Here is an 11,257-nt window from a genome sequence, read left to right as displayed (position 1 = left end):
GTTCATTCAACCTTACAATGGCAAGCAATGATCTTTGTTTCCCCCTCTGTACCACTTTTATTACAGTCACCGAGAAAATGCAGACCTCGAACTGCAATTAAACAAACAAACAAACAAACATTGTTTGAAAGCTATTTTTCTGGAAAATAAGTTAGCGTTTACTGTGTATTTTAGAAATGTATGGTACTTCAGTGGTGTTTCAGTTTGCTGGTTTGATGTTAACCTGACCACCAGACCTGGCAGTAGGGGGAGCCAGAGAGGAAGCAAAAGAGGCCGTTTCACGGCTTTCAGGGGAAAATCAAGACGTAAGGAGGAAGAATAGCCCCTTCCTGACTGCCCCTTTGCAGGCGCTGTGACCCGCACCGCCCCAGCGGCGGGTACTGCACCCCACCTCACACCCTCCTCAGGGCAGTTCCCGCTCCCACCCCGCGCATGCGCAGCAGAACCCGGCGCCTGCCGTGTAGCGGCAGGGCTAGCCCCGCCTCCGCAGGCCGCGCATGCGCAGTGCCACCCCGGCAGCGCGCTGACAGCGAGCGGCGGTGCCCTGAGGCGCGGTGAGCCCCGAGCCCCCGGCCGCCATTTCGGGGCGCGCTGCCAGGCCAGGTGAGCCCCGAGCCCCCCGGCCGCCATTTTGTGGGCGCGCTGTTGCCCCCGTCGCGGCTGAGCGGCGCTTTGCGCTTCCAGCCCTGCCGGCTCGGCTTCGGGAACCCTTCGGGAGCCCTGTGGAGCCCTTCGGAGCCCTGTGAGCCTTTGGGGCGGCTGGGTGCCGGTGCCCCGTGCTCTGCGTGGACCGGTGGCTGCTCTAACGCCGCTCTCCGTGCGGGTCTGAGCTTGCGGGACGCAGCTGTCACGGGGCGAGAGTGAGCTGGGTGAAGATCCTTCTTGTAATTGCAAGTGGCGGTGTTTAGCTAGAATGTGTGTATAATGCTGTTCTGACGAGTTTCTACATGTAATTGCCTACTTTCCCTCCGGTACGTGAGGCTGTGTAATGGTGCTGGGTGTCGAGGCACTCGAGGGTGCCTGTCACGACAGACCCTGTCCGTGCTCAGAGGGCTGTGCGGAGCCATGCAATGGCTCAGTTTGAAGGGACTTTAAAAATCAACCAGTTCCAGTCCAGAGAGGCAAAGACCATTAGATCAGGGTGGTCGGACTGGGGGCTTATGGGTCATGGCGATTGCATTTCCTTACTTTTTGATACTTCCCGGTGCTATTTTTTATGAGCACATCTGCAGGCGTTACACACACAACTGTTGGCTGGGTCATCCCATCTCAAAGACGATACCGCTGAAGTAAGAAGTTATCTGGAAGGCTTATGAAAGGGCTGGGTTGCAAAAAGGAAACAAACCCGCAAAGTTCAGAATGCCCTTGTGGCATTGAATGAACTTGTGGTTCTGTGGTGGGTGTGTCAGACACAATGTATGATATGCTGATTTGTATTTCACCTGGCTTGTGCCAGGTAAACATGCTTAAATTAGTAGTAGTTTGTATTATTTAATAATGCTCAAAAACATAGATAATACTTTAAAATGACTGTGGGATCCTGCTTTCTTATGTAGAATCAAAGCCATTTCATATTTGTGTTCGGAATAAAACCCTAAAAGCATAGCAGAATAAACATCAAAAAATAAATTGGGGGGGGTTATTCCCTTCTAATTTGGGGTAGTTAAATTCATTTAAACCACACTTAAAAATAGGCTAAGCTGTGTGTCAACAGTCTTGTAGTAAATTACAGTGAAGATTCTACTATTTTTAAACAAACAGACCCTGGGTTGTACACTGTATCTAAAAATGTGCTTGTCTGTAACCACACTTACTTTTCAAAGCATTCATATGCATTGAGGTCAGTATCTAAATGTAGAATCCCGTATATGCACTGTCTTTTGAGGTTCTGTACTTGATAATGTTTTTATGTTACACCTTTATAATCACAAAGTGTAGAAAACATCGTGTAACTTACACAAAAATTTTCATATTTTTGAAATTCATTTTTCTAGGGTAAAGACAAGGACATACTTCTGTATTCTGTATTCAGGAGAAAACATTGCAGTCCAGAACAGGGGGAGTAAAAGAAGTGGAATTTATTAAAAAAAAAAAAAAAAAAAAGTTTAAAGTCATAATAATTTTTGTATATGTCCTTTTGGTAGGTTTATATATCAAAGAAAACATGGCGGATCCTTGGCAAGAATGTATGGATTATGCAGTTACTTTAGCAAGAAAAGCTGGGGAGGTAAGGATAAACTATGTATAACTAATAATGTTATTTATTGAAGCTGTGTATGTAGCTTTGTTGTTGAGATATTCTTCTGAGGAGTTTTTTTTTTTTTAAATAGCACAATTGTTCAATGATATTCAAACTCAAGATTAGAGCGTCTTTTATGTTTTCAGATTGATTAATTCAAAAAAACAATTTTGCATCTTTCTTTGGACCAGAGGCTGATAAAGAGTATCTTTTATTTCTTAAGTAGGTCTTTAAAAAAAATAATAATAATTTCTGAATAGTGATAAACAAAGAGCATCTGTTTTATCCCTTAATCCATACCGTCCCCCCTACTTTTTGAGCACTTAAAAGCTGTTGACAGTCTTTTTTGTGAACACCTCAGTCAGCTTTATACAGTGGTGTCTTGTTTTGTTGGCACAAGATATCATATTGTTTTCTCTTTATGAAGACTGTTATACATCTGTAAGAAAGAAGTGGCAGTACTTTACTGTTTCTCAGTCTCAGATGGCTTAGAACAAGAAATAGCTTCCACATTTCAACACACCCTTGTCGTAAGTGTGGTTAGCAAATGTTCAGTTATTCGTGGTGGTTGTTTGGTACATCTGTTTGCAGCCAGAGAAGATGGTCCATATACTAATTCTGTCCCCTGCAGGTGTAAACTCTGCAGAATGTTGTCCTATTAAAGTCTTCCTCCAGAAAAACTTTCTAAATTACAGTAAAATCATTTTCTGGGCTGTGAGGCATGGGTACTTATTCAAGCTGATTCTGACGATTTTAAGATCATAAATGCAAGGCCTACTTAAAAATGCATGATGTAATCTCAGTCCTAAGTGTTTCATTCAACACTGTGGTATTTAAATTCGTAAATTCACTACTTGTTCTAATAAAATAAAGCTCAACTTCATGTACCAGTGTAAAGGTCATGTAAAAGCTTGTGCAGAATAGGCACTGGAGAAAAATGCAATGGTGAGTCACAGCTCCTGCAATTAAATCCAGGTTTTGTCACTGTTTGTGTTTTGTATGTGCAGTACAGAACATTATGGTAAAAATGATGCTCAAATTCTTGTGAAAACTAATTTTTTGTACTGCAAATGAAGAAAGCTTTTTTTTTTTTTTTTCTTTCCCTTCTCTCCATTTGTTAACAGATAATCTGTGGAGCACTCAAAGAAGAAAAATCCATTATGACTAAAAGTTCACCTGTAGATCTAGTGACTGAAACTGATCAAAAAGTAGAAAACTTCATTATTTCTTTGATAAAAGAAAAGTATCCTTCTCACAGGTATGGCTTCTCATCAGTACATTTTTGTTAGAAGTAGAGAGGTGACAAAATGGAAAACTTACGACTTTGGTTGGTAAAATTTCATTATTATTGTCATGCTGGAAAATTACAGACATTTCCCTTAGTCTTAATATATTAAGTGTTTTAAAGAAGTATTTTTTCCCAAATTCTTCTAAATTAATTGCTTACTAATTTTGTCATTAAGTTAGAGAAATATAGTAACAAAACAGGGCATCCACATATATCTAGTGACATAACTTTAGCCCTGCTCAAGGCTCATGCTGAAAGATGCTTCAGACTGAGCCAGCTGTAAATAACTTCTTGATGGTTTGTGTTGGAGAATCAAAGGTGGCCCCAAGGTACCAAATTTCTTGCTGTTGGCTGTTGAAACTAGCATGCGCTCACTGTCCGAGCTGGATGGCTTCCATGGTACTGGGTGTACCTCTGGCAAATCTCATATAGTATAGAAAATCAGATATCCCTGAAAGAAGGCAGGCTCTTCTGATTCTGCGTAACTGGGAGTCTATCCTACAAAATACTAATTTCTATATTTTTTAACAGATTTGCTAATTTTTCTTGGATTTCCCTGGAAATTTTCTTAATGTAGCAGTATATGTGAAACATAATATGTATGGGGCTAGAAGAACTAAAGTGATGAAAGATGTCAGTAACCTGACCAAATCAGTTTAAGCTTACAGATGTGTGTAATAGCCATGAAATAAGCTTCTATGACGTTGATAAACATTTTAAAATATTTTAGTTTGATCATGCACTATGCTCTTCTTCAGGAAGAGCTCTGATTTGGAATTCATACCTTTACCAAGTTACCTTTTTCACAGAACTTATAAAAATAAACAGTTCTGAGACTCTGTAACTTTCTGTCGTATTTGGGTTGAAATCAGACTAGCAGTTACAGCAGCGGTCTAACCACCAGTACTTGACCACAGTAGCTTTCTTCAGTTAAAATACAGGCAAAACCCTATGCTTTATAGCACAAAGTAACTGAAAGGTATAAATAGATGCAAGTATTCTAGCCAAAAATGAATGATTTCGTTACTGGAAAAAATATGAAAACTTAAGTGTTCTTAATGGTAAATTCTGGTAAGGGATATTAAAACATAATGTTTATTTCCCCACATTTGAGGTTCATTTCTGACATTATAAATTTCAATGCAAGCTTAGTCAGATGCAGTTGGTGCTTTCCAGCTAAGTTCTGCATTTCTCAGCTTCTTACGTATTGCACTGATGGTGCAAAAACCTCCATCTCACTTTAAGAATTGTAATTTCAAGGACAATACAGTGACTCAGACTTTTTAAACAATCTCTTTGTGTCTTTTTAATGCATTTGCTACTTTAGCTTCATCGGAGAAGAATCTGTTGCTGCTGGGGAGGGCAGCATTTTAACAGATAACCCCACATGGATTATAGACCCTATTGATGGAACTACCAACTTCGTACACAGGTTTACCTTCCTTGTTTTTATGTTAGCTGCTTAACTGATAAACACTTTTCTTTCTTCAGTTTCAGGAAGGTAACGCTTTTTAACTTTTAAATAGTTTTAAAAGAGATATCGTGTAATTGTTAATGGTTACAAATTGGTTCTTGGAATTTACTGAGAGACATTGTCCAAACCTCCTGTTACCATTTTTGTACTTCTGTAATGATTATGGTAGTCTCACTGTAACCAAGAGCAGAAATTCCATGTGAGACCCGTACAGTGCTGGTTCATTATCTTTTGGCACAGGTGCCAAAAATAGATGAACAGATTTTTAAAAGTAAAGCAGCATGAGTCAGAATTCTGAGTTGCATCTTCAGAGAGGTTTTGGTGAGAGGCAGTAACAGCTCCCAGTGCTGATTTCTAACAAGTCACAAATTCACTGAGAACTATGAGCTGCTGCCATAAAAGAAAGCAGAATTATCAACAGTGACTGCCTAGTGGTATTTTTCATCAGGGTGATGACTGTAATTTCAGGGTAATGACAATTGCCTATTCCCTCAACTTTGAAACATGCTAAATTTTGGCACTGGTGAGCTTTTCTGAACATACTCGATTCTCATTTTGAAATGACTGTTACTGTGTGGGCCACAGCTTTAAACTGCTCTTGAATCCTACTAAATAACATGTTTATAAAGCTGCAAAAGAAAATAACTTAAGTCTGTAATTTTGCAGAGGATAATTAAAGTAAATTCTTGGGAACCATAAATTGTAAAATAACATTAAAAAATTGGTAGACCGTTAAAAGACTTAGCAACACTGGGAAGCAGCCCATTATGTTGTATACACTTGCACTGCCTTCCTTCTTTCCTCTGCATTCTCCCTTCTCATATCAATATCTTCTGTATTGCTTTGATAGAGAGGGGAGGAAGGAGAGATGACTTGCTTATTCTGATGAGACCATTTTGGCCAGACAGTTTGTTCCCTCTAAAAGCAACTGTTAGTAGCGGCTTCCTTGTGTTTTTTGGCTGTAAAATAGTAACAGTCCCTAAGCCCAGATGCAATGTGCCTAACTTCAGTGAGTGGAAAAGTTGGTATTTGCAGTGGTAAATAGTGTTGTTGAGTCTATTTTTGTAGTAAATGGTGCAAATCCCAGAAAACCAGTGTTTCCTATGTTTTCTGTGTTTCTTTTTCAAATATGTTACATTTAAGCAAGCATCATTTTTGTTAAGCATAAGCATGGTAATAAAAGAAGTGTAGTATCTCACTATAAATTAGTGAAATATTTTGTTTTGTAGGTTTCCGTTTGTGGCAGTTTCAATTGGCTTTGTTGTAAACAAAAAGGTATACTTTTTATTACTTATTATCTAATCAAGCAAAACCAATTAATTTCTTGTTTCTAGTTATTACTAAGATTCTTATTTTTACATTAAATAGGAAGAAAGGAAGGGGGAAAAAAAGGCACCAACCTTAAGGTATCTTTATCTTGCAGATAGAGTTTGGAATTGTGTATAGTTGTGTAGAAGACAAGATGTATACTGCCAGAAAAGGAAAAGGTGCATTTTGCAATGGTCAGAAACTGCAAGTATCAGGCCAACAAGGTAAGTGGAACAAAGTTTTTTATTTTATTTTTTTTTTCTAATAATAATTCCATTTATTTTGAAAGTGATGCGTCCACACTTTTAGGCTTGTGCTAAAAAACTTGAATATATCCATGTTTTTCTTTGCAAAGATAGGCTTTTATGACTATGGGTTGTTAAAGTTTGAGAAACAGCTTCTATGTTCTCTTTTATGCATTTATTGTGCTTATGATCTTTGCAAGATCAGCAGTCAGCAGTTGAAGATCTTATTCCTTGGGTGTCTTTGTTTTTTTTTCGTAATTATTTATTTTATTCCCTATGTGTTTAATCACTCTGCATTTGTTCTTTAGAAACTGTAACAAATCTATCAAAAAAAAAAAAATTGACTTCTTCCAGGTGTGAACTAGCATGGGTGTAAATTAGTGTCACTGTAGTATACTATACCGTATGCAAAACAAAATCCACACGTAAAATGGGGGGCTTTTAAAAATCTGAAAACTGTTAAAACTTTTTCTAGCAGTAGAATTTAATTTAATAAATGGCATAAATTAATGGATATACACAGTTGAACCATCTCAAGCTTTGTTGGCTTTATTTAATTTTATCCTGCCCTTGTACCTGTAGAAAAAGATACTTACATCCAGTATATATAATATTAACACTAAAATACTTTACTGTTATTTAGTTGTATAAGAAAGCAATGACATAAACTCTGTTCAAGTTTAACCTGCATAATAACTGTAATTAAGTAACCAAGTTGTACTGTTGGAAAAGTAATTTTTTTTTATTTCTTTTCCAGACATCACAAAATCCCTTGTAGTAACAGAATTGGGATCTAATCGTGATCCAGAGACTATAAAAATAATTCTTTCTAACATGGAAAGACTTCTCAGTATTCCTATTCATGGGTAAGATACTGTTTATTTTTGATCTTTACTGATAGTGCTATATACTGTCATTTTTAGGATGGGTCAGTTACATTCCATATAACAACGTAAAAGTGAAATGTGATCTAAATGTTATTGTCTAGTAGCTTCTGCAGAGAAACTAAGTGTGTTGCAACTTTTTTTCAGGCTGGGACACAGATAAGAAAACCCTAACAATCAGATAGTAGTGAGAACTGAAGCATACTTGGGTTTGCAGGACTAAAAAGTACTGTATTTTGTAGGTTAAAAAAAATGCATTATTTTGACATACACATGGAGTAAAACTGGAGCAGTTATGTTAGATTAAAGCAGCTGTATTAGGTTTTAGTTCTCTTTCCCAGTAGTTATGGCTATCATTTTTTATTTTTTTTAATATAGAAGACAAAAGTAGATCTCCCTTTTTTTATTTCAGTGCTATATCAGTGTTTTGAATTTGTTGAAGTAATTTAAATTACCTACAAACTGGTCTTACTTCAGTGCATTCCATGTTCGCTCTTTTACAGATAAGCTGAAGCCTATATTTCCACAAATTATTTTGTAAAAAGGTAGTTTCAGTAGACAGTTTTCTGTTGTTCAATGAATTCTACTCACATTTCTAATCTAAAAGCATTTGTAGTTCTATGCTGAGATTCTCAGGATTCTTGTTTTAACATCTAACATTTGGACGGTTTGTACTTTCAAAAGGTTCCTGATGTTGTTAAAGAATATATGTTAAATTACAAGTAGGGAATACGTTTTAGTAGTGTTTTCGGTTCAACTTTGGTATTTTACTTCTAAAAAGTAAATATATTAACATAAATTTAAGTTGCTTAGCAAGTCGCAGCAAGAAGCTGTACAGTTACATTTTAATGTAAATTTTACTGGTGATTATAATTATTTGTACAAGTCGCTTATTAATTACATCAACATTTCCAAAAGAAATTGGTATTTGGAACTCCAACAATGCTTTGATCGCTATCCAGACTGAATTTATACTATGTAATTTAATTTTTATGATTACTGCTGCTAGTATATTTTGCAAGTCAAACATGCGTACTGAGCATCTCCAGAAAAACTGAAGTAACTGCTTTTGCAGTTAGAGAACAATATGCCCTCAACCTGAATTCTTGTATTCAAAAAGTAAAGTACAATATCTCTTATTGTTTCATGGGTAGGTATCTTCCATAATATGTTTTTTTAGGTTAAGAAGTTATTCAAGATTTATTTTTGCTCTAAACCAAATTATTTAATGAAATTTATACATGTTATTTCTGGAAATTTGCTATACTCACAGAGCTGTTCAAGCTACTAAAAAAATAATTGGGACTTTAGTTCCACATACTTGTTTCACTGCAGCATTCAATCGCATTTTCTCTATCTCACTTCATTTGCATATGATGCTTTTGTGTTCTCTGTGCTGTGTACACAGACATTGTGACTTTCTTACAAACTGTTCTCAACTAAAAACCAACTATGTCTCCTTTAGGATTAGAGCTGTTGGTACAGCAGCTGTGAACATGTGCCTTGTGGCAACGGGTGGAGCTGATGCCTATTATGAAATGGGGATTCACTGCTGGGATATGGCAGGGGCTGGAATCATTATTACTGAAGCAGGTGGTGTTCTCCTAGATGTATCAGGTAAATACAGGGGGAATGCATAATACTCTGTCATCCTTTTAAATAGCTAATTTGGAGCAAAAGACAGCTGAAATGGCAGAGAGGTTTTTCAATCATCTGAGTTACAACTACTGAACAAGAGTTCTCATCCAGTTAATGGAGAGACTCAATTTAATTTTCTTAATCTACAATGCAACCTTTTACCCTCTTGGCTAAGTACCTGGAAAAAAAAAAGGCAGTAAACATACTGAAGAAAACTTAAATATAGTTCATATACTATTTCTTTAGAGTTAAATGCATTTTTATCCAGGAGCAGAACTTGGTCCTGAATCATTTATGCCTTTTTTTTTTTTTTTTAACTGCTCATTTTCTTACCAACTTCTAATTTTTCTCCAGCCATAAGATAGTTACTTTGCTTGTTTTTATTTTTAGGTGGACCATTTGACTTGATGTCTCGAAGAATAATTGCAGCAAGTAGTCGAGCTATTGCTGAGAGAATAGCCAAAGCACTTCAAATAATCCCTCTGAAAAGGGATGATGCAACTAATTGAATACCAAAACTATGCCTTAAATGTAATTATGCAATGGTTGTCTCTGTTATGTGGTGGCTGTTCTACACCTTAAACCTGATAAAAAGGTAGATAAATAGATGGTAGTCTTTCAGTACTGGTAGTTCATGATGGGAAGTAGTGTTTTGAGATTGGACCAACATCTAAGTAAGCTTTTACTGCTAGCTATTTTATTTCACATCACAATCACACATAGATTTATGAAAAGAAACATATAGGTAAAGCTACAATTTTCAAGTTTTATGCTACACTGGAAGACGTAGCAAGAGACTCTTTGATGTGTAGTTCCGTAAGTGACAAAACAAAATTCACTGGCTAAACACCACATAATGACACCTGATCCCAAACCCAAAAAGATCAAGGCAGTACTGTTTTCCAGTCTCTATCCCTCCTTCTGATGGTTGCTTTCTTCAGTGTTATCAGTGTTGTTATGTATTTTCTAGAGATGGTTCATGCATTTCCAGACCTTTTTAGTTGCGTGTAGTTTTGACTCTAATTTAAAGCCTTTGTTGCCTGTCTTTGTTTTAGTAGTCATTGTTCTACCTTTCTTATGGTTTCTTATTATATACAATATATTCTTCTGCCTCGTATGTGGCCAGTACACTTGCAAATTCATTACAGTTGGAAAAATAATATTGTGCCAAAAAACACATGATTCTCTCAAGAATAAGTTCAGAGCACATCTCCTCTCAGCAAATGGACTTCCTCCAAATTACGGTGAAGTATGATTTGCATTTGTCCTTTGAAATCAGCTCATACTAGGTCCTTGGTCTTATTCTTGGCAGTTATAACAGCCATTAATCTTGTTTGTGTTTCTCCATGGATGAATGTGCTTCAAAATCTAAGGAATCCTTAAAGTTCAAGAGAATTTGCAGCAACTCATTTGGCAAACAGTAAGCCAATAGTCCAGGTTTTTTACATCTTTTTGTAAGTTATAAAAACAGTGACCAAGCACGATCAGGTTTCCATTGTGTACAGGCACAAAAGAAGTGTATATAAACCTAAAGTGTTTATAAATCTGGAGGTGTTAGTATACTATGTGTTCATTGTTCTAAACTTCTAAAACGGATTCTTTGCATTTTTGTATTTAAAAATATCAGCCTACTGGTTAATTAATGCACTTTAAAAATTATTTAACTTAGCTCAATTTTTAGACTGATTTTTGTGTCTGAGGTTTCCAAAAGAAAATTATATTATAGTGATGGTCCAGTGAAATCACAGCAATGCTTTAGAAAACCTGTCTTCTTGTACTGCTGTCCCACTACTTTTATTTTGGAAAATAATGTTCTCTGTCTAGTAAGATCCAACAGCTCTCTTACTGTAAATTTGAGTCTTCTATGTGTGGTGATATTTTTCATGCAGATTTTTCAGAAATATTTAATTTGAAATTGTATCTAATGCCAAATGATTAATACGAATGAGATCAGCAATTGCCTGATACTTGAAGGTCTTGTCAAAAAAAAACAAACTTCTAAAGTAAGTATTTGACAAGGACAGGAACTGTTTGAACATTTCACTGTAACTTTATTGCTGTAAATGATGTGGGATCATCATTATTTCTTGAAGTATGTTTATTATACCATTTCTGTGGTAGAGCAAATCCTGCAGAACTTATTTTTTAAACTAATAATTTGTGAAATGGAGGCATACCTTA

At 36.5% G+C, this 11,257-nt stretch overlaps 1 protein-coding gene across 2 annotated transcripts; it reads left to right on the top strand.

The window, feature by feature from the left end:
* Positions 1-494: 494 nt before the first annotated feature.
* On the top strand, positions 495-10,928 carry IMPA1 (inositol monophosphatase 1). 2 transcript variants are annotated; one of them, XM_084507864.1, is made up of 9 exons: positions 495-603; positions 2,145-2,227; positions 3,364-3,497; positions 4,855-4,959; positions 6,231-6,276; positions 6,425-6,533; positions 7,312-7,420; positions 8,904-9,055; positions 9,467-10,928. In XM_084507864.1, the coding sequence occupies exons 2-9, from the start codon at positions 2,165-2,167 to the stop codon at positions 9,583-9,585; spliced, it is 837 nt and encodes a 278-aa protein (XP_084363990.1). In that variant the 5' UTR covers positions 495-603; positions 2,145-2,164; the 3' UTR covers positions 9,586-10,928. The 2 variants fall into 2 exon arrangements, with proteins under 2 accessions (XP_084363990.1, XP_084363991.1); XM_084507865.1 differs by lacking the exon at positions 495-603 and adding an exon at positions 925-971.
* The last annotated feature ends 329 nt before the right edge of the window (positions 10,929-11,257 follow it).

This window comes from Aythya ferina (genome assembly GCF_964211825.1).
Source record: "Aythya ferina genome assembly, chromosome: 2".
NCBI classification, from domain to species: Eukaryota; Metazoa; Chordata; class Aves; order Anseriformes; family Anatidae; genus Aythya; species Aythya ferina.
Note: the sequence above shows the minus strand (reverse complement) of the source record. Positions and strands in the feature narration are given on the sequence as shown.

Excerpts from the sequence above, each read along its gene's own strand:
- IMPA1 (XM_084507864.1), top strand. The coding sequence starts at position 2,165 with ATGGCGGATCCTTGGCAAGAATGTATGGATTATGCAGTTACTTTAGCA. Across the intron at positions 2,228-3,363 it reads TAGCAAGAAAAGCTGGGGAG|ATAATCTGTGGAGCACTCAA; the intron begins GTAAGGATAAAC and ends ATTTGTTAACAG. Across the intron at positions 3,498-4,854 it reads GAAAAGTATCCTTCTCACAG|CTTCATCGGAGAAGAATCTG; the intron begins GTATGGCTTCTC and ends TTGCTACTTTAG.